The sequence below is a fragment of the Talpa occidentalis genome, unplaced genomic scaffold (assembly GCF_014898055.3).
Source record: "Talpa occidentalis isolate TD23 unplaced genomic scaffold, MPIMG_talOcc4v2.1 talOcc4.15, whole genome shotgun sequence".
Taxonomy (NCBI): Eukaryota; Metazoa; Chordata; class Mammalia; order Eulipotyphla; family Talpidae; genus Talpa; species Talpa occidentalis.
The window spans coordinates 8199197-8223840 of record NW_023601543.1 but is presented as its reverse complement, the minus strand read 5'-3'; the positions used below and the strand labels follow the sequence as shown (position 1 = coordinate 8223840).

The 24644-nt window shown below is 38.4% G+C and overlaps 1 protein-coding gene across 5 annotated transcripts in view; it reads right to left on the bottom strand.

Annotated features, from left to right (window-relative positions):
• The window catches only part of ATP11C (ATPase phospholipid transporting 11C), a 157568-nt gene that overhangs the window by 88380 nt on the left and 44544 nt on the right, over window positions 1–24644 (bottom strand). The window contains exon 1 of one of the 5 annotated variants that reach the window (XM_054695529.1): window positions 9478–9679. The exons of the other annotated variants lie outside the window; for them this stretch is intronic. Within the exon in view, the coding sequence (XP_054551504.1) occupies window positions 9478–9480 (3 nt within the window). The 5' untranslated portion in view covers window positions 9481–9679. Of the gene's footprint in view, window positions 1–9477; window positions 9680–24644 lie in introns of those variants that run through there. 5 annotated transcript variants of the gene reach the window in all.

Below are 24644 nucleotides of genomic sequence, written 5' to 3'. Positions count from 1 at the left end.
GTGTTCCCAATCTGATCTCCCTCCCTACCATTCCCTCACCCCAACAATCTCAAGGTTACAGAAACATGACTCTAAAGATGAAGAGCAGCTTTCTTACAAGATGGCTGCTAGAGAATTTATAGATCAAAAATGAAGTAAGCATTTGAATTTTTACTGGTAAACTTAATGTAGTATATACATATGGTGAGTTTTGATGATGCACACCTTACACTTATATACTGTTATAAAGCAATAATACTTCAATACAAAATTTTAATTTAAAAATACTTTAAGAAAAAAATGCTGTATTTAGTAAGTAGAGTCTAACAGGAATAATGTTTTTAATGGTTCAGAGATTCTTCCACTTTCAGAAAGTAACTTGAGACTTTTATAGTTCAGGCTGAGGCTTAGCAACTGAACTTTCCTTGTTAACATTATCTCTAACCAAGAGCCTGACAATACACTCAAACTAACTAGAGAGAACTGATCACACATGTCTACAAAAACTCAGAAGCAATTTTCCATTTTTATTACCTACAAAAACTTGAGAGGCAGGAGGCAAAGATGGGACTACCTGCATACGGATATGCACAAACTTTGCTAACATAATGGCAGTTAAATCACAGAGAATTCTGCTGCAGATTATAAAGCAACTTGCACCACCCCATGATGATCCCTGTAAGGTTGCAGTTTGGGAAGACAACCAATTAATTGTGCCTTTTTAATTTATGTCTTTGCCAGGAAGGCAGCAAGGACGCAATAGACTTGGTCTGTTCCTTTTGGAAAATGCCTGTTTGGGTACTTTTCTCTTTTAAATTGGGTTGATTCTTTGCTATTGAGGTGTATTAGTTCTTTATATTGTTTGCAAATAATTTCCCCATTCTATAGATTTTCTTTTCACTTTATTGTGGTTTGCTTGTGCAGAACTTTTTAGTTTGATGACTACCACTTCTTTATTTTTGCTGTCACTTGTGCTTTGTGATATCCAAAAAATCATTACCAAGACTCATGTCAAGGAACTTTATTCTATTTTCTTCTGGGAGTTTCAAGGTGCTCAGGTCCTAACATTTAATGAGGCTTTAGTCCATTTAAGTTAATTTGAGTGAGTGGTGTAATATGTACATGGGTCCAGTTCCATTCTTTTACATGTGAATACCCAATCATCCCAGCAGCACTTTTGAAAAGACTGTCTTCTCCAGTGAGTATCCTTGGTTGCCTCATCAAATATTAATTGACCTCATACACTTGGGTTTATCTTGTGAGCTCTTCACACTGTTGCACTGGTACTCAGGCTGTTCCTTAAGACTTGGAAGCAGCTCGCTGGTGGCCTGGCCTCCATTATTTACAGTATTTGACGTCTCTTTCATTACTCTTCTACTGAGACCTTATCTGCCATTCTAACTTTCGATTTTTTAAAAAAAAAAATTTTAAGATTTATTTATTTATACAAGAACTGGGGTACAGGCCACAGGCACAGGAAGGTGAGAGAATTCACCAGAGACAGAGCAGGGAGTGAGACAGGAGAGGTCTGCTGTGCCATGTGGGTTGCTCCCTGGCCAGCTGGGAATTGAACCAGCGTTGCAGAGGCTGTGGACAGATTCACAGCACTGCACTCAACCCGCTGCACCACTGGGGAGGCCCTAGCTTTTGATTTTTAAGTATATTTAAAAATACTAGCCTTTCATTGCACCACCTCCCCCCCCTTATCTTATAAAGTTCTTTTCTAACTCATGCCTATAAGTGAATCATAATATGAGAAGGGGTTAAAAATTGAACTGCTGAGGGAAGTTGAACTTTTGGTTGTAGACAGATAAAATAGTGTAAGAGGAAGAGATCTGATCTAGGCATTGGCTATACTACACTCCACCCCAAGGAAGTGATTATAATACTGTATATTAGAGATTAAAATATGTCTGTCTGTCTCTCTTTCTCTCTCTCTCTCTCTCTCTCTCTCTCTTTCTCTCTCTCTCTCTCTGTGTGTGTGTGTGTGTGTGTGTGTGTGTGTGTACAGTCTAAGCAGATGGTTTTCATGTATAAGTCCCAGAGTCCCAGTGTGTGTGTGTGTGTGTTTGTGTGTGTGTGTGTGTGTACAGTCTAAGCAGATGGTTTTCATGTATAAGTCCCAGAGGGCTGGAAGACTTTCCTCACCTTTTAGAGATATTATAGGTAAGAAACTTTTATCCTCACAGCAAACAATAATGCTTAACAAAGGCAAGTAAAAGAACCACTGGATATTAAGGGTAAAAAATACCTTTACAAATATCCTGGCCTAGAAGAGAAAAATTCTCATTCCAAAATCACTTTCTATGTCACCAGAGGATAATTTTTATTCCAGTGGAAGAAGAGATAAACTCTGACTCGAGCAAAAAATATACTGTAAGAAAGGTATCTGTGGACTGAATAGGGCTTTATCTCCCATTTCAGTGATAATATCATTATTATAGAAGTGATAAAAAATTTCCTAGAAAGATACAGCAGTTTAAATAAATGCTGGAGCAAGTTTGGTAAAACCAATGAATTTTTTTTCCCTGCTTTTGTTAAATATATGGAAAGCAGGGCCTCCCTGGTGGTGCAGGGGTTAAAGACAGGGCCATCGAGCTATCACCAGCCACTGCAGCACAAGTTCGATCCTCGGCCAGCCAGGGAGAAACCCACATGGTGCAGCAGACCTCTCCTGCCTCGCCCACTGCTCCCCTCAGCAGTGTATTTCAGTAGATCTGCCTGTTCTGTTCCCCACTCTCTCTGATGAATCCTCTCACCACCCCGCACCTCTGGCTTACACCCCAGTTATTGTATGCATAAGTAAATAAATATTTAAAAAATATATATGGAAAGCAAACTAGTTAGAAAAAATGCCTGAGTTGTAAATTAGTTTAAATAGCACATCCAGGCTCTATCTATTCTTTAACATCCCCAACAAAAGAGGCAGCTAACAAGTCCCATCATAGAACATGGCTTAGTTGAAAAGCAAAGGAAACGAAGGGGCTAAGACCATCCCTAGTCACAAAGACGAGTTGTGACTCGAACCTCCCAAAAGGGAACCACTTTGGGAAAGAGCATTCAGCTCTTCACTCAACCATGATATACTGGATCAATCCCTTAGCTCAACATACAGTGTCTTAAAGAAAACTCTGTTCTTGGAAAAAAGCATCCTTCCTGTAGGTAAAGGCGGGCTGGGCAAGGTTTGGCGGGAACAGAGGAAGCAACAAAGACCTGACCTTGGGAAACAGGGATATACCTAACCATTTTCTTCAATGTGAGATCTGGGCTGAGTTGAGCCTCAATTTCCTTAACAGTAAAATAAGGTCACAGAATTTAGAAGTCTACTTACAGAAGGATTAACAAAATACCCAGAGATTACTTTTAAGAACTCTAAAGGCTATTCACACATGGAAAAAAACAAGGCTTGTAGACATTAACCAATGATGTGAATAATAAAATTTCAGGAACTGGGCCAGCACAGAAGTAGGCAATGGTCTCAACCCAACTCAGGTGTACATATTTAAAGCAACAGAGTTTCTGGCGCCACAGAAGGGGCATACGCAATCCTGATGCCACTCTGCCCAAAAAGGGCACCGTGACAGAGAGCTTGGTGTTGAAAACACCATTCCTTAGTGTGAGTGAAGGACTAGTGTTGGACAGGAAAGCTGAAAAGTGGCACATTTGACCACAAGTAAAGGCCACTCAAAGTGCGCCCTAGGTTGCTGCCCATGCACACACCACTAGTCCTTTGGAACTGTTGACCTGACATCTACAGTAAAACCAGGAATTCTCTTCTCCCTTGGAGAACTATACTGGGAGCATTTGGGAACTGTACTGGAATTGACATTCCTCTTCTCTCCCCCCAAAGTTCTCAATTCAAAGCTGCTATGTACTATAACCATTGGGCATTGCTTTAAATTGAACAGGTGATCTGTTTTTTAATTCTTCCTAAAACATGCTTAAAAGAGACACTAAAATTAGCAATATGTTTGAGGTGTAATGCGTAAGTTTTAGTATGTTGAGGCATAGAAAGAATAAATCAAATCAATATTAAATAGTGATTTGTGTGAAATAAAAATTGTTTGTGGACACCTGAAACCTATACAATATTGTATAAACTAATGTTACCTCAAAAACTTTTTTTTGGTTTGTGAATTTTTTTTTTTTAAGATTTATTTATTTACACAAGCACTGGGTACAGTCAGAAGTGTGGGAGGGTGAGAGAATTCACCAGAGCCAGAGGGGGGAACAGAGCAGGCAGACTGATGAAGTACACTGCTGAGGGGAGCAGTGGGTGGCAGGAGAGGTCTGCGCGCCATGTGGGACCCTCGCCCGGCGGCGGGGGATCGAACGGGTGCTGCAGAGGCTGCGGGCAGCTTCGCAACCCAGTGCTCAACCGCTGTGCCACCGGGGAGGCCCTGATTTGCGAAAGTTTAATATGACTTTCAGTACTGCCAAGAAAGAATGCCACACTAGGATGAATTGGCAAGAATATCAGAATACATCACTCGGTTTCCCAAACTGTATTACATGGAACATGCTAACAGAGAAGTTTCTTAGAGAAGGTGAAGGCTGCTCCTGTAACCCCTCCTCCTGGAAATCCTTTACTCCCAAAGTAAAGAAACCTTTATCTATGTATAACGTTGGCACTTCTCCTAGAATTCTACCCCCCCACCCCAGGAAGATCCAGTGGCATCATGCCCTGCGAAACACAATTTGGGCAATGCTACTCAAATACACTTCTTAGCTCATCACCATCAGCTATACAGGCAAAGTACTGAATATGAGGTGAGATAACTGTTAAATTTGTGACAATTTCTCTCCCTGTGAGCCAAAAATAGATAAGAAAAATTAAGTTTTTGGCCATGATCCCAGATGGGTGTGTTAGCTGCTAGGCTTAATTATGAGAGGTAAGAAAGAAGATTTTGTTTCTAATCACCTTCTACCAATTGGTCTGTTGTACGTTCTGGGGAGGCCACTTGGCATTGGCTTCACCATAGGTAACGTGAGGAGAGTTTGAATAAATAATCTGATATAAAAGGATGCATAGGAACTGGAGCCAGATCTTTTAGCAATGAAACGTGAAATGTAGTGTTGGATATTGTATCTTTGTCACCTTTTTCAGCCTGGACCAAAACAAACAAAATACAGTTCAACAATGGGGAGGAGATTACCTATTTGAGGACAAAGCATAATTTATAAATCAATACATGAGAAGATAACGTATCCAGGAGGAAATTTACTTGTAGGCTTTAAAGTAGAAAAGGAAGAAGAAATAAAGGAAAGATCATGAACAGTCACAGGAACCAGGGAAAGGCTCATGTGCCTTTAGGGTACTTATTCTGGTATACTACAAGGTACAGTGGCTCTTTCAGGCACTAAGGATGCTCATTTAAAGCACTATAGTGTCAAAGAAAAAATGAATGCCTTCTCAAATGTGCATGTTACCCAAGGGAAACAGTTTATTCCTCTGATAAAATAGAATGAAATTCATGTCCCGTGCACCTATGGAACAAACAACTTCAAGTCAAAACAGGCTACAATTAATTGCCATGTGGGCAATTTAAAAAAAGTAATGGGTCACTTAGAATTACAAATTTTACTTGTACAAAGGTTTCTGCTGTAATATGAAACACATACTCACAGATATAGAACCACTTGAAAGAATTTTCATTACACACATTCAAAATGTGTAACTTTTCAAAAATAAACACTATGTACACGAAAGGTCCTACCACCCCCAAAACAATTTTCTGCTTTTTACCAAATAGGACAAACAGTAGTTTGAGGGTCTATTCAAGTACATGATTGTAAAATAGTAATGGTGGCTATTTCCAAAGCACATAGAGGGGGCATCTAGAACAATTATAAGAATTTACAGCCAACATTAAAAATACCTGGCAATGTTTGAACAGGAAAAAATGCTTTCAGCTAAATCATGAAACAGCACAGTGGTTGTAGCATTAAGCAAATGTTGCTCTGTGGAACACAAGCAGATTAGTCATGACCAGTGCTCGATAATTAAATGTTCGAAAACTCAATTCTCCTGATTGCAATGCATTTCACTTTACATTATTATAAAAGGCATGTGTTTATGCCAATGTGTTAATACATTTCCAAGTCCATTTTTCTCTACTTTGTAAACTCAGACATGACATAAAAATCTTCTAAACGTTCATAAACAAAATATTTACAGCATTATTAGTTAAGGATAGCAAAATGGCAGAACCCAACAGAATACAAACTGTCTTCAAAGGCTGGAAATTAAAGTGCATTTGCATTTTTAGCATTATTAATGAGGGCCAATTATGATGGACTGAAGACTGTGGATGGGCAGGAATAATCTTAGTGTACTTGAATACAGGTCCTGCTTAAATTCCTGTTTGTTTCCCAGGTATTTGCTACAGTCTCTGCCCTACCCGAAAGGCAAGCAGGTATAACTCCCTGGGTTTTGGGACCTACAATACAGCATAGCTAAGCTTAAGCTTTAAAAAAAAAAAAAAAAAGATGAGGAAATACAGAGACACAGAATGAAAAGAGTGGAAATACAAATGTGCCAATGTGAAGGAAAAATAGGAACATTCTGCTATGAGACTGCATGGGGCTTCCTCATTCTCAGTGCAACTCTCAAAGACACCACACCACAAGAAGTTTATAAGCAAAACACATAATCAGAAGAAACTTCCGTTTTTATTTTTAACTTTTTCTTGAAGTAATATTGGTTTAAAATGTATGGGTTTCAGATGTACGGCATTATAATTCAACATCAGTATATACGGTATAATTGCCACCAAACGTCTAAGTTTTCACCCACCGCCATAGTGTTGACCCCCTTCGCCACACGACTTACCCATCCTTCCATCCCTTCTCCGCTGGTAACCACCATCTGTTCTTATGCATAGCTACAAGTTTGCGTTTGTTTTATCATCCACATGAGTGAGATCACACAGTGTTTGTCTTTCTCTGACTTCACTTTGCACAGTACCTTCTAGGTTCATTCATGTTGTTGCAAATAGCAAAATTTCATTTTTTGGAGGAACATTCTCGTGTACAGATACCATATTTCCTTTTATCCATACACTGTCAGTTAGTTAGCACTTAGGTTGTTTCTGTATCTTGGCTATTGTGAATAATGCTGCAATGAAAATGAAGGTTAAGATAGCTCTCCAAAATGGAGTTAAGATGTTTCTCCAAAAAAACAATACTGTTTTTGTATTCTTGGGATAAATACCCAAAAGTGGTATAACTAGATTATATGATATTTCCACTCTAAATTTATTTTTCAGGCTCTCCGTACTGTTTCCTATGGGCAATTCCATCTACAGTGCACAGGTTTCCCTCTTGTTCCATGCTCACCAACTCTTGTTTCTTGTCTTTATGATATAAGCCAAGGAAAAAAACTTCTTTAGGTATGAAAGTCCTTTAGATCTCATCTTCAATCTTAAAGTAATGGAAAAGAGAGAATGGTGGGGTTGGCCTAATAATTACAAGCCTTTCTTAAAATGCTGTTAGACCTACATCCTATGGCTTCAGAATCCAATTCAGTGCAATGTGCCTTTGATCGTCACAATTTTTCAGACTGTTGAGCAACAATGCCCGGAGGTATCAAAGAATAAAATATTCACCACAAATAAGGGGAAGTTCGAGCATGCATTTTAAAGATAACACCTTCTATCACAGCTAGAATTAAAAAAAAAAAGGAAAGTAAAAAGTCTCAGGAGAATGTGAAGAAACTGGAACCCTTGCACAATGCAGCCTCTGTGGAAAAGAGTTTGCTGGTTCATCAAAAAGCTAAACTTAATTACCATAGAAGCCAGCAATTTCACTCCCAGGTATAGATCCCAAAGAACTGAAAACAGATGTTCAAACAAAAACTTGTGCATTTATGTTGACAGTAGCACTATATACAATAGTCAAAAGGTAGAGCAACCCGAATTGCCATTGACTGGTGAATAAACAAAATATAGTATATCCATACAATGGAATATTATTCACACATAGAAAGGAATGAAGTATTGGCACAAATGAATCTCGAGAACATTATGCTGCAAGAAGCCAGCTGAAAGGTCATGTATTGTATTATTCCATCTATAGGAAATATTCAGAAAAAGCAAATATATAAAAGCAGAAAGCAGCCAGGAGTTAGGGGGAGGGGAAGACGGGGAGTGAGTACTTAATGGGTGTGGAGTTTCCTTCTGGGGTGACGAGAATGCTATGGAAAGTGACAGAGTAGTGGTTTCACACCTTGTGAATATATTAAAATTAAACGCCACTGAATCATTCCTGTAAGATGGTTAATTTTGTTATGTGAATTTTTACCCTCCCTCCCCAAAAAAGTAACACCTTTGCCTAACAGCAGGCCACAAGGCAAAGTTGTTAACAGGGCTGATGAATTCCTTCAACCAATATTTACTGGATCCCCACTGTGTGTTAAGTCAATGGAGACAGAATAATGACAGTGGATGAAGCATGTGTACTCTGGAGAAGTGAAAATGTAACCCCAAAGTTATATATACTAAAAAAAAGGGCACTGAGTAAACTGCTGCTGCCTTCAAGGAGCTTAGCATATAGTGGGGGAGACCAAACGTCAATGAAATACCTATATAACCATATAAACAGAAGCCCGATTACGTTGCTCTTCCAATCCCTGTTTTAATGGCTCCCACTGATTTTAGAAGTATGAACTGAAATCTTTACTCTGACTTGCAAGGTCTTGCAAACTCAGGTCTCTTCCCCGCTACTTTTCAGACCTCATCTTGCCCACGTCCATCCGGGTTCTTTCCATCCAGCTGCGCTCCAGGTCCCTTCCTATCCCGGGGCGTCTCCCCTGTCTCCCTCCGCAGGGCACGCTCTCCTCTTCCACTATAGAATGTGCAATCGCACTTCACATCTCAACTGTCTTTTTTTTTTTTTTTTACTAAAGTCTTCCCTATGAGAATTCAAATGAAGAGAGACCAAGGACTAGCTCCCCCAAGAGGGATGTTTGCTACAGGGAATTTATGAACAAAAAGCAAGAAGACAATTTCAATTCAGCATCTCAAAGAGCTGTAACTTCAAGTCTCCCCTGAAATTCTCCTCATTCTCAACAGTTAGCAAAGAAATCCTTTGTGATTTTCTTTGTAGAAACTGCTTTTTCAAAAACCTTTAGAGTAGTTGCAGTATAAACAAGGCAACAAATGTGACAATAAGAATTTTGTACAGTTCACTGACACTTTAGTTCATGAAACATAATTGAATGAGATGGTTATTGTGATGCCTTGCTAACTGATTTACATATACTCCAGAAATGTTATTCTGGGCAATATTCAGAGTCATCATTTCCAGTTGATTAAACTGTTGATGAAAAACAATTATTTCTTTAAAAAGTCAGGCATCAGGAAACATGTATCTTCAATGTAATATAATCCTTAATGTATATATTGAGGATATATAGAAATATAATCCTTAATGTAATATTGTTTGTTTATAAAATCAGATTATTCTTGTATTAGTTTGAAGTCCATGAACATAACCTACCATAAAGTCATAAGGCACAGGGACAAGATGTAAAATGTTTTCATTCAGGACAGTTCATCAACTCGCCTAGTGTTAATTACAGAACAGCAACGAACAAGGCAAACACGATTCAAATCAGTGAGCCACGTGCCACTCTCTTTTCAAGTCTGCTTCATTCAATAACCATAAACTGGGGCATGGTGTTTTTTGCAGTATTGTTTTATCTGCAAGCAGAGCAGATAGAAATGTCACTGACCTATGGGAAGTCCCACACGCAAACAAGAATCTGCAAAAGAGTGAAAGGACATTTACACAATATGACCTTATCCACGTGCTTCTTAGTGAAAACACATTACATTTTTTAAAAACAACATCTAAATGATTAACAGTTATTTGTGCACATATTTGACACAACAATTAGCAATGAAACATGAAGAAAGGATTTACTAATAAATGGGTAAACAAAAGCATAAAATCAGTACCACTATTTCTGGGGTCACAGTTTCTTATCTTAAAGAACACTACTGGGAAATCAACACAAGATGTGTGTGTGTGAGTGTGTGTGTGTGTTTCCCTGCTTCAGTACTTTTCATTTGCATCCCTGAATGTTTATTAATAAGTACAAAATGCTGGTTCATGACATATCTGAAACCTACCAAGATCAAATATTTGTATCCACTTGGTCACAGCAAATACCTCCTCCTAAGAAACTACCTCCTAGAATGGCACATATTAAAAAAACTAGCAACAACAAATGTTGGCGAGGTTGTGGAGAAAAAGGAACTCTTCTGCACTGTTGGTGGGAGTGCAAACTGGTCCAACCACTATGGAGAGCTGTGTGGAGATTTCTGGACCTACTAAACATAGAGCTTCCATATGATCCAGCATTCCACTCCTAGGTATTTACCCAAGGACACAGAAACATCAATTCCAAAGAACACCTGCACCCCTATGTTTATAGCAGCACTATTTACAATAGCTAAGCTTTGGAACAGCAAATGCCCAAAATAGATGACTGGTCAAGAAATGTGGTACATATATACCATGGATATACTCAGCATTCAAAAGATACACATGCAATTTGCATCAACATGGATGGCGCTGGAAGGGATCATGCTCAGCGAAATAAGCCAAAAAGAAAAAGAAAAATACCGGATGGTCTCACTCATAGCAGGAATCTAGAAAACTTAAATAAGGGATCAGGAAATGAATAACTATAAGAAGTGAAAAATCAACAAAAAAACTATGAACCAGAGACACTTTTGGGGGGGGGGGGGCTGGGAGGGGAGGGATTGGGGTCAGAATGGGGCATGTGCAGTTGTATGGGGCAATATAAAAATAAAATTTATTATTTAAAAAAAAAAAAAAGAATTGATTGGCTGACTAGAGCTTACACCCACAGGATAGATTACTTTGAAACTTTGTAAATAAAAACTCTCTAGTAACAAAACAAAAAAAAAAAAAAAGAAAGAAACTACCTCCTAAAGAAAATAATAGAATTGACTACATTGCCAAAGCTAAAGTGAATTTTCTCTCTCTTAGCTAATTCTAGCTATGTCTGGAACTAGGAAATCTCAGGATATAACTCAAAGAAGGTAAGTCCATGGCTCCCTAGTCCCCACATATCTTACCTTGCCCAGGGCGATGAGAAGCTTTTAAATTCCAGACCCTCCAACGCCCCTCCCAAGGTTACCAAACTTCCCCTTGCACACATGTAGCTAGCCCAACTTCCCCTTTCTTTCACCGTTTGCCATGATGGTAGGTTATTAGTCAGCAAGCAGGGGCAGACTGGAGTAAAGTCCCTTTTTCCTATACTTCTCACTAACTTCTGAGCTACGACTGCACCAGTTGCTGCAAAGGATGAGTTTATGATTGTATGAGGTTGACAGAGAGAACACAAGAAGGAGATAAGTGAAATAAGCATGTATGTATATTTATATTGGGTTGTCGGAAAAGTCATGACGCATTTTTTTCTGCCTACATCACGACTTTTCTGAAAACCCAATAGCACACTGCAAGGAAAACACCGAAGTAGGAATGAAAACTAAGGGTTGATGAGATGCAGAAGATGACTTGAGACAGGGAGAGTTAGTCTAGGGAAATTTCTTAATATCCAGGTTGTAGGTAATTCTGGTGACTAATCCAGAGCATGATCAAGTTCATTTACTTATTTTTATTATTCATTATATAGTTTTATTATTTTATTACTTAGGTAATTTAGTCATTTATTTTATTATTTATTATTAGTTCATATATTTTACTTTATATGTGCCATACTCCAAAGCTCTGGATACAATGACAAAAGAGTTTTATAGTCATATACTGTGCTGGGTCTCAGGGCTTCTATAATCCAACTTGACTTCCCTAGCCAATTTCACGGCATTTTCTACTTGCAGTAGACAGCAAAAAGGCTCTGGTCTCACCAAACTAGTCTCCCTCATTTCTCTCCAAGTAGCTCAGCTTATTCCCACATTGATCAAATAATGCTTCTTCATAAGCATGTGAACATAAGACAGGCTGGAGCACTGTGACTTTACTCAGGACTTCAGTGGGACTAGAAGACATACTCATTCAAAATACTTGTCAAGTGGAACTAGGCCAACTTCAAAAGGTTCCTCACAGGTTATGATAAATGACTCGGTGTAGGGTTGAATTTGGGGTGTCTCAGTGAATGTTTAGACCCTAGGTAGGAAGCGGAAACAAGCAGCATGGGTAATCAATGTGAACAGTTATGCTGCAAAACGTGGCTCTGCAACACCTGCCATGAGGGACAGGTTGGGCACTCAAAGTGAGAAGAAACCACGTATATAGGCAGAAATAATTGAGGGACCCTCCCCTCCTGCCCTGTCAGCACCCTGTCAGGGGACAAGGTGTTCAGAGAAGCAAGTGGTTCCTGACAAAGAAGGCCACAGGTTTGGATCTGAAGATAGCTGGACTCAGATGTTCACCTTCTCCTACCATTCTTTTCAAATCAAACCGATTATGTACATAAGGGCTTGTATTTTTGCAAAATCCCCTAAACCAAAGGCCCACCATTCCTTTTTTTTCCCACTTGAAGCAAATAATTAAAGAGCATCAGATCAGTGAGGCACAGTAAAAAACACCATTCCTATGCTGCATTTGGAGGCTTATTCCAGCAGAAAGCCAATTCTGAGTCCAGTGCCCCCTTTCTTAGTATTCCCTTTTTAAAATGTGGCCCATGGCTGGAACCCCAGCATCAAGTCTTGCTGTCTGCTAAGCCACAGTGGCCCCATTTCATTTCAGCGATGGGGGGAAGAGGAGACATGTGGGACAGAATGAAATCAGAGAGCCCTCCAGACCTGCTTTTAAGATATTTACAGAAATCACCATAAATGTTTCTGCCTTTTTACTAATGTGTTTCTTAATAGTAAATGTTTAAAGTAGTTTATTTTTAATAACAGGCGGGATCAGGGATTTCTGAGAGAAAAGTGTGAGTATGAATGGAGCAGGGTAGAGCAGTGGGGGATCTGGGATCTGGTTGTAGCTCACATATTCCGGTGAGTAGAGAAAATGAGACCATGATGGACCTAACATTAAATACAAACTGCATTAATTAGAGGTTGTAACCACTGAAGTACTCAATCATATTTATATAAAATACACTAAACATGACATTTTTATCACTGTGTTGTAGTCACCTTTCAGGAACTACTATTTTCATCCATAATTGCCTTTATTGAAGGCCAAGAGAGTAAGCCTTTCCATATAACTATACCTGGCAAGAGAATAATGACTAATTCTGTTTTTCTAAGTTTTCATTGCTATAATATCTAAAATCTTTGGAATCACTTTTAAGACATGCTTACGCTTGCCAAATAGTCTATCCCATTCATTTTGGTAAGTCTGAATGGATTTGCTTAGGGAATAATTAAGTTTATGAAAGAAACCTCCACAGCAAGAAAAAAGTTATAGAACACTATAGAGATTGCTCAGACTGTTGTGTGATAATCTCTATTATAAAATTTTTATTATAAATCTCCTGAGTTTAATGTGATCTTCAAAAGGCATGTTTGCCCTATACATTTAAATTTAAAGATTTACAGTTAAGGAGCACACATTGCTTGAGCTTAAGAAATAGTACCTCTTGCATGAACCCAGATAACTGGTGCATGAAAGGGTGTAGAGATATACACATATACATACATGTGTGTGTATGTGTAAACTAGAATAAAATTTGCTAAGAGGTTTCAGTTTTACTAATATCATTGTGTCCAACCAAGTGGATTTCCTTCTTAAATAATTTTCTCCCCAAAAGAACTCCCAAATAGCTAAATCGTTAGATTCTATGGTGTTAGTAGTTATAAATCTTAGTAACAATGACCTCTGGATTTGGTTTAGTAGTTTGCAATCTATCTGATAACCAGGATCCAAGATCTAATCAAAACTGACTTTGTATACATGTTTAAGAAAAGTTGGGTTGAGCAACTGTCCGTGGCAGAATGCGATCCAGCATGTAACTCCTACAGTTTACTTTGGCCACAATTCTTTTTTCTTCTCTTTATAAAGAAATAAGTATATAAATTTATTTATATAAATAAACACCCAACCACCTAGTTGCCATGGCAAAAGCAAGATTTGGAATCTGATCATGGTCATAAAATACTATAAAGAAATGCCTTCATTCACTCCTGAAAATAAATGTTTAAAGTTTGTATTAAAAAATGGTAACAGTGTCAGGTGATCTATGTGTTAACTGACCTTACTGTAGTAATCATTTTTCAATATACACTTAGTTCAAATCATTACATTGTACACCTTAGAGCTGTACAAGGTCATGTTAGTTTTATCTCCATAGCTAAAAACAAAACAAAACAAAAAAACCCACAAAACTTCAAATTTAAAAGTAACATAAATAACTATACCATAACGAAGGATTTGGGCTGCACTTCTATAAGAGCATGATCAATGTTATGGATTGTATTTTGTACTAAGTAGACTCACAGTTAAAATCAACAGGGTTTGAGGTAGGAAGCATATAACCTAGAACTCTTGTCAGGGTCAGACCCAAACAGCATCTGCAGAGGGTAAAGACTGGAAGGAGCGGGCCTCCCCAGTGGCGCAGCGGTTGAGCACTGGGCTGCGGAGCTGCCCGCAGCCTCTGCAGCACCGGTTCGATCCCCCGGCTGGCCGCCGGGCGAGGGTCCCACATGGCGCCCACACCTCTCCTGCTGCGCCCACTGCTCCCCTCAGCAGTGTACTTTGGTCCTCCTGCCTGTTCTGCTTCCCGCTCTGGCTCTGGTGAATTCTCTCACCCTAAGACTGGAGGGAGCAATTGCCAGGTACTCTTGCGGCACTTTGGACTATTCACATGCCACTTACTGCTCATGACTTTACCAAAAAAAAAAAGCTGGGTAACCCAGAAACCAATTACTTCAACTAATGACTCATCCAACTGCCCATCCTCATCCTACTTTGTGCTTCCTTCCTTCACCCACTTTCCTTTTAGTATTGTTCCCCCTTCGCTCCCTCTTCTAACCCACTATTGAAACTGTGCCCTGCAAAATCTGTCATCCTTGTTAATCAAACTCTCTACATCGTTCACATCAGAAAACCCTCCTATTAATACTTGCCTTCCCTGAAACTTGGCTCTCTTCTGAAGTATCCTCTGGAAAGGTAGTAGTCAACCTCTTCTTAGCTCCCCATTGCTTGTGCAGTCCATTAATCCAACCTTTCACAGAACAGTTCCTTCTCCCTTTTGTTGACACAGATGTGGAGATACAAGCTTTTACCCCCCTTCATTAAGCACATCATGTTTGTTGGGGATTTCCCTTCATTCATTTGGATCACTGGCTGCCTTTCCACCCCATCTCGTACCATTATCTTACGAAATTTTAATGTCCTGGACAACCCACTCCACACTCATTTCATAGTTCTTGGACTTCCTTATCTCCTCCAGTGAGTGACCTTTATTACCCTTTATTATCTCTATCAAACAGGTCTCTGGTCGCCTATTGACAGTGAACTTAAGACTTTGAAATACAGCTTTCTGTTTTGTTCTCCATGCCAACTCTTGCCACAGCATTTGGAAATTCCATCATCCATGTGGACAACCCATCAGAAATCTAGATTGTCAAGTCCCAGAACTCTTTTGCTCCAAGGATTTTCACCTCTGCTCTATTTTAGCTAACTACTCTATGGTGACAGACTAGGGTTTGTTATCACCCACTACTTCATCTCTGACACCTTAAACAACAATAGCTCTCCCTCTCTTAGCTTTTTAGCTCTTTCACTCCCACTACAAAACATCTTTAAAACCTCTAGTGTCTTTGCTCCCACCTTCAGCTTCTCAAAGTCATTGCCTTCATATTCCCTAGAAAGTCTGAACACCATGTTTATTCTTGGAATCTATTCTCTCATCAGCCATCTCAATTTCCTCCCTATATGGCTCTATCTTAATTGTCCTACAAAGTCCTACATTCAGGCCCAGTCTCAGAAACTGCTTCCTCTACTACTGCGTGAAAGAAGTTGAGTGCGTGAAAGAAGTTGTGGAACCCACATTCATGTTAACATTAATATTAATGCCACTAAAATTCCTCAGTGCCACTCTACAAGTCTCCTACTTATACATGTTCATCTCACTCTCTATTTACCTCAAGCACCCATTTTCAACACTTTATGACTCTAAAGTCCCTCAGCACATTCCTTCCTAAATGGATGACCTTGTTCCTACGTCCCTTAGTAAAGAGGTGTCATTTCTTCACACTTCCCTGTGCGTGTACATCAGCTCTTTCCCAGAGTTTCAGAAGTGGGGATGTCTTCTTGTATTCAAGACTTACAAACCTTTCCATCTTTTTGCACCAATAATTATCCCATCTTCCCTATACTGTCAACCACTTCATCTCTACTGTCTTATCTACCATGGTTCCTTAGCTTAAATATATTTAAGTCCTTACTAAACACACATGTGTGCACTCTCACACATGCACATGTGCACACTTCTTCCTTGACAAAATAGCCTCTTCCTTATCACTCTCTTTCCTTCCACAGGCCCACCATAAGTTCAGCTTCCTTTAGGGCAGGGATTTTTTGCTTTGTTTTTTGTCTTGCTCACTAGTATACTGCTAACCTACAACAGGCTCTGGTACACGGTGAGAGCTCCATAAAAAGTGAGTAACTTCCTCAAAAGAATACATGTACTATATCTACATCCTTTTACCTCTTTCCTCTTGAAGCCATCCCTACTTAAACTGGGTCATAATCCCACTCACATAGCTCTAACTTGCCAAACCATCTCCTTAGGAAACAGCTTTCTCCTTTGCTTTCATGAAACCACAACTACTGTTACCTCTCTGGATATTCCCTTTTGAGCCTCTTTGCAAAATCTGTTTGTCCTGCTCCCATACTAAATTACTAACTGCTGGTATTTTCCTAGATTCAGCTCTGCCCTGGGTAACCTAATCCAAATGCGTGGCTTAAATTACCATTTATATGCAGATGGCACTAAAAATATGTCTTAGACATCGCTTCGGAGCTCCACACACCAAGGGAAAACAATGACAACCGCAGACATTTTGAGAGCTTTTACTCCAAAGCACAATTCTAGGCTCTTCATACAGATTTACTTACTTAGTCCTCACAACCAGCCTGTTAGAGAAGCTTTAGTATTATCACTGTGAACAGAGGAGGAATCAAAGCACAGAAAGGAAAGTAACTTGCCCAAGCCTACACAGTCAGTTAGTACATGATAAAGCTGGTGAACAGTGATATGAGTACCTTCTTTTTTATTGTTTTATTGATGCATAATTCAAATATTATAGAATTCACTCACTTAATAGTGTGATAGTTTTAAGTATGTTAGCTGTTGCCTAACCATCACCACCACAATCTAATTTTAGAATTATATTTTCATCACCCCATAAAATAAACCTATTAGCAGTCAGTCACTAATAGGAGTACCTTTTAACTTTGATTTTAGAAACTTAAACTTCAAGATAATTACAGTCGACCCTTGAACAATACAGGTTTGGAATGCAAGAGTCCACTTATATGCATTTTTTTCCCCATCCGTAGGTTTTGCATTCATGGATTTAACTAACCCAAGATGCTGGCTGGCTGGATTCATGGCTGGGAAACCACAGGTTCATGGAAGGCTGACTATAAGGGATTACGCATCCACAGATTTTGCTATCAGCTGGGAATGGGGGGTAGGGTAAGAGGGTGTCCTGAATGAAGCCAATCCCCTGAGGATAACAAAGGATGACTCTAGTTAAATTCTTGGGGAGTCAAAATTAACACATGGACTTTCAACTCGGCAGGGGTCAGTGCCTTTAATACCAACAGGTTATTCGAGGGTCAACTGTACATTAAAAAAAATGAAACTGATATAGTAGGTTAAAGAGTTAGACAAAATCATTTTTAAGTGTACACATATTCATTTTTACATTATAAAAGATTATTTTTTGTATAAAAAGGGAGTTCTCTACCGGGGTTACAATTACTCATGTTACAACAAATCCATATAAGCAAGAGCTGAATATTTCTACAACTAGACAAACACTGCAGCCTTAATGTGACAGCAGAAGGCAGACACACTCAATCCTTTCATGAACAGTAAAACAGAGAATTTTTCTTTAGGAAACTGAATAAATGACCTCTCTTACACACACAACTAAACACAATACATGTGTAGTTACATTAAAATGAAACCAAATGGACAAAGCGAGAAGAGTATGTAAATGGCAATTATCAGCAACATATATGGCACAAATGAAAAAGAAAGGCCTAACAAAAGCAAATGTAAAAGGCTTTTTTAAAACAGAAGAATTCATTAGACTTTTAATGACTATAATTAGAGAAGGTATTTCCAAGCTGCTCCAGGTGGAGAGATACAGCAAGAATAAAACTGCACCACTGACGCCAGCTTTCTTTGCCCAGTGACTGCGAAGCACTAATGAGTTATTTCCAATCTAATTTGCAGTTGGAGGACTGGGATAGACCCGGAAAGAAAAAGAAATAAAATAACCAAATGGGTTACAAGTGATAGGAGAAAAGAACCACTGAAGAAAAGCGTCAGTAGCCAATTTTATGAAACAGAATGCCTTTACCGTCTTGTTTCTGGCTCTCCCCTCTCATATATACTGCACCTAATTTGAGGTTCTAAATGTGTTATTTCAAAATAAGTCAGATTCAGATCTCACAGCTCTCATTAACCTTGAAACCATTACTAGTGTAAAAGGGGCAGTTCTTTCTCCATTTGGAATGAAGGTCATTGAAGAACGAACCCAACTCCTGGAACCCAGCAGACTGTTCAATTCAATAATCATTTATCAAGCACCTGCTACACCCCAGACTATGTTGGGTGCTGGGGACCAGAGAAGATGACGAAATGATTCCTTTCCTCACAGTTCCGTAGGGGAGCAAACACACATCTAATGAGGAAGAATTAGAGACTATGGCAAGCTATACTGGCCAGGATTTAACAAGATTGTTCTGTTTTAGGCCAAGTATTTCACATTCTTGTGCTAGAAAATATGGTTAGTTCAGTTGCAAAAACCAGGTTAGTCATGGCAGAAAGATAATAGTTGAAAAGAAAATGGTAAGGAGGGAAGGGGTAGTTTGAGAAGAATGAAGGTATTGCATGCAGTCTACATTTTAAATTAAATTCCTACTATAGGCCAGGCTCAGAAGTTATAAATTAGAGTAAGATTCTGTCTACACTCCCAAGGAGTTCTCAGTTTTGTGAGCATAGTAAACAAACAGTGATACTGGATGTTGTCAAGTGGAGATAACAATAATGATAATAATGGTTAACATATATTGAAGATTTACAATATGCCAAGTATCATTCAAAGCACTTCATGTATACTAAAACTCATTTTATCTTCATAATAAACTCTATGAAGTAGGTTGTTATTAGTTTCCCAATTTTTCAGATGGGGAAACTGAGGCACCAAAAGGTTATGTGACATCCCAGATCAGGTGACCAGAAAAAAGCAGCGACAAGATTTGAATGTGGACAGATTGACCCTCATGCCTCTATCCTTAACTGCAATATTACATTGTCTTAAATAAATGTATAAGTCAAGTTTATGTAATCCTGGATAATCATTCTCATAGCAAAGCTATGAAGAAAGTTGTGCCATCCCTGCCCCACCCCATTAGAGAGGAGAAAAATGAGAGGCATAGAAAGGATAAATAAATCACTCAGTCTTCCAGCTAAGTAGCAGAGCCAGAGTATAAATCCATATTGATCACAGTTCTCTTTATATATTAGAACTGTCAGCTCTATCCACACTGGAAAAGTAAACCACTATGTATACAGTTCTTCCAGAATAGCAGTATCATACTGAACACATACTAGTTTGTTTTTTTTTTAATGCCTTAGGCACATGTGGTACCTTGGAGAGTAAGTGCTGCAGCATGTGTATCTACACTGAACAGTTACTACAGAAACTAGTAATTCTTGAGGACCAGTAATACCCACTACATTTTGATTGGTTTTGATAGTAACAGAATGCCCCACCCCCACCCTGGGAAAAGACAAACAGGACATAGGATTGACATTTCAGTTTGCTGGTAGTATAGATGGATCTGCTGTGATTATACTGTGCTGCAGAGCAATTTGTTCAGGGAAAAGAAATCTATGTCACTTGTGGACTTCAATTTCAAAATGATTTTATATATTAATTCTAGCACTTAGGAAAACATTCATTTTCATCATTCCTGAGAAGCATATAAAAGAACACTCATCAGGGTGACACAGCAGCCCAAGCAGTATGCAATTACAAGATGCTTTATTCAAATGTAAACAACTAATGACACATACAAATAATAATTCAGAGTTAGAGGAAAAATTTGAAAAACTTTATTAATGGAAAATGCAACTTTTCAAGAATGTTGAAGCCATAAAAAATTTTATCTTAATGTATTTTTTAAGAAAAAGTATTAGTAAAATAAGTATTTTAGTGTAACTGAAACATGTAATCATGTTAAGAATTATTTATATCTCTAAAATAAATTTGGGCTTTACATACATAATGAAAGTGTATGCATGCTATAAGTATTAAAGTACAGCTTTACAGCTATTATTTTTTTAAGATTTATTTATTTTTATACAAGTGCTGAGGCACAGGCCAGAGACGTAGGAGGGTGAGAGGATTCACCAGAGACAAAGCGGGGAGCAGAACAGGCAGCGGACTGAAATACACCACTGAGGGGAGCAGTGGGTAAGACAGGAGAGGTCTGCCATGCCATGTGGGGATCTACGTGGCCGGCCTGGAATCAAACCCGTACTGCAGAGCCTGCGGACAGCTTCACAGTGCTGTGCTCAACCCACTGTGCCACCGGGGAGGCCCATTATTAATTTTTAATTTGCTCACTGAATATGCTTTACAAAATATTTTTAGAATTTAACTTCTTACAAGTGGAACTACAAACTGCTTGACTTTACGTAATCCAAGGTTGTTTTATCTTTGTGCAAATTTTTGAAAAGTAGAGAAAATTTGCCAATAAGACAAATTACCAATGTTCAAGATGAAGAAAAATAGTATGTTTTTCTATCCAAATGTGTAGTAGATACAGGGAATGGGTGTCAAAGTAGTGTTTAATGTTTATTCCTTACAGTCTTTTGAATCAAAGCCCTGGACTTGCCACTTACTATCAATAGTAACCTATGCCATCTTCGGCAAATTACTTAACCACTTTGTGCCTGTTTTCCTATATGTAAATAGGAGTCATACTATATTCCTATAAGAATTAAACAAAATAATGTACATATAGTGTCTGAACCATAATTGACAATGTCAATTTCAATCACCACCACTTAATACCTCCCATTTTTTGAAAAGACCATAAGGAACAAACATTACATACTACTTTGGCCAGATGGAGTTTAGTGCACATACAGTTTCACTTTCCAAAATACGAGGATGAGTAGTTTTCTGTATCAGATTTTGGGGAAAGGAATTTTTGCCTATCCTTACTAGGCTTTATAAGCCTGGACCAACAACTTTTCTCTGGCTACAAAAAACAGCAACCTCTGAAGCTGGTACAAACAAAGCAAGTCTCACAGTGAGACAAGAGCCACTAGCCCAAACACAACCTGGAATTCTGTAACAAAACTGCAGGGGCTGCTGAGCTCAGACTTGGAGTGCACTTATTACTCTAATAAAGGTCAAAGTTCAAAAATTCCCATTTTTGCCTAAAATATTTACAGTTTTCCTTTAGGTATTCACAGATCTAATTCAAGCACAAACTGCTGTACTAATTATTAAAAAACCCAAAACACTAATATAAAAATAAAAAATAATGGTTTTGAAAATCTGTTTAAATTCTGTTTAAACATTTATTTCATAAAAAATTATTTAATACTTTCAAGTGTGCAATACCAGACTAGACCTTGGAAATACAGAGATTAAACATGCTATACAAGGTGTCTCTAAAGCCAATTGCCTAAGAGGGGAATAGTAATAGTTACTACTTATTAAACATTTATATCAGGTACTCTTGTGATATGTTATATAGACCAATCTCATTTAATACTCATGACAGCTCTGTAATAAATATGAATATTAGCCCCATTTACAGAACAGGGGAATGAGACACAGAGAAATTATGTGATCCATCCATGGTCACACAGAAAGCCAGATGTAGGATCTGAAGTCAGGCAGTGTGGCTCCACACTCTTAACACATACTCTCTTCGGCAGTTATGGCAAATAGTCTTTCAATATTTCAACATATATTCACTTAATGTTTACTGTGTGCCTAGAACGGGTTTAGGCAGTATGAAAACAATAGTTAGCCAAGGAAACAAAAATCCCCTCCTACCCGGAGCTTATATTTTTCAGGGAGAAAGCAGACAATGGACAAGATAAACAAAATATAGTGCAACTAGTATCAGTCTCCATCTCCCCATTTCCTTCCCTCCCTCCAGGCCCTAGTAATCACTAATTTACTTTTGGCCTATTTTGAGCCTTTTCTATAAATGAAATCATACACTATGTGGTCTTTTGAGTCTGGTTTCTTTTATTTAGCACGTTTTCAAGGTTCATCTGTGTTGCAGGGCATAACTATGTAATATTCTGTTGCCTGGATATACCAAATTTTGTTTATACACTCATCAATTGGTGGGCATTTGGGTTGTTTTAACCCTTGGCTATTATGAATAATCTATGAACATTTGGCACAAGATTTTGTGTGGACATATATTTTCATTTCTCTTTATATACCTAGGAGTGGAACTGCTGGCTCATGTGGTAATTTTCATGATTAAGTTTTAGTGGAACCTGCAAACTGTTCTCCATAACAGTTACAAAATTTTAGATTCCCATTACAATGTATAAGGGTTTCAGTTTCTCCACATCTTCACAAACACTATTTTCCTTTAAAAAAAAAAAATGATCGGGCCTCCCCGGTGGTGCAAGGGGTTAAGCACTGCACTGTGAAGCAATCCGCAACCTCTGCAGCACGAGTTTGATCCCTGGCCAGCCAGGGAGCTACCCACATGGTGCGGCAGACCTCTCCTCACTCGCTTGCTGCTCCCCTCAGCAGTGTACTTCAGTCATGTCCTGTTCCCCACTCTGTGTCTGGTGAATCCTCTCACACACACCCCCACATTCTGGCATGTACCCCAGCTCTTGTATGCATAAGTAAATAAATCTTAAAAAAATAAAAAAAAGGATCATCCTACTGGATATGAATTGATATTTCGTTATAGTTTTGGCTTACATTTCCTAAACAACTAATGATAGCGATCAGCTATTCCGGTGACTATTGATCGGTTATTTATATTCACTGGAGAAATGTTTATGAAAATCCTTTGCCTGGCACTGGAGAGGTAGCTCTCCTGCCTGCCAGTGACTATGCAGATGCCTCTCTTTTTTCTTTCTCTCTTTCCTAATAAACCCCTAAAATGTAAAACAAAAATAAATTAAAATAAAATGTAAAATAAATAAAATCCTTTGTCTTTTTCTCGATTAGGTTGTATTTTTATTATTGAATAAATACTGTTTTGGAGTTCTCACTGTGATGCTTACTATCTGTGGAAACTTGGACAAGTCATTTAACTTTTCTCTAGTTAGTTGCCTTATCTATAAGTTGCAACAATAATAACTATTCTATAGTGTTGAGAGGATTAAATAAAATAATGATAAATAAAATAATGGTGATCATTAATGGTAACTATTATTGTTTGAAATAATATTCACACATTTTTAGATATGTATACATAAAATCTATGTGATTTTCAATCTTTTTGTTCCAAAAGTACCTTTTACACAGGTTATTTTAAAATTATAAACAATCAGACCTCCCTGGTGGCATAGGAGTTGGTCTCAGGGCTATCACTATTAGGGCCTGAGTTCGATCCCTGGCCAGGGAGCTCACATATGGCACAGCAGATCTCTTCTGCTTCGCCCACTGCTCCCCTTAGTGTATTTCAGTAAATCTGCCAGTTCTGCTCCCACTCTGTATCTGGTGAATCCCCTCACCTCCTGCACCTCTGGCCTATACCCCAGTTCTTCTACACAAACAAATCTTTAAAAAATTATGAACAATCAACTGGACTATCAAAACAGAATACTTTCAATAATATCATTATTACAATTTTTATTTTAAACTAGATTCTACAAATAAGAGTAAAAAATGCAGAAGGATGTCTGTTAATAGCACTGCTTATGATAGTAAAAAAATTAAATTATCATCAGAAAGGGACAGTTTATAAATTAACTTAGGAATATCTGAACAATGGACTACTGTGCAACTCTTAAATGAGTAGCTCAATATATATCAGTATGAAATCACTTTTAAAATTTATTAAGGAAAAGGCAAAAGGAAGAATATTAGGACGTTATGCATTACCTGAGTACAAATATATATAAATATATGCATTTCACATATGTATATGCTTCCACAGACATAAAAACAATCTGAATACCTACATGAGAAATGAACATTACCCCAGCAGAATAGGGTTGTGAATGAAGAGGGGACAAAAACATTTTTATACCTTCTGTAGTCTTAACAAATTTTAACCACATATAATACTTATCAATCTAAAATAAATCCTGGGCCTCCCTGGTGGCTCAAGGGTTAAGCACAGCACTGTGAAGCTATCCCGCAGCCTCTGCAGCACGAGAAATCCCTGGCCAGCCTTGGAGCTACCCACATGGCACAGCAGACCTCTCCTGACTTGCCCGCTGCTCCCCTCAGCAGTGTATTTCAGTCAGT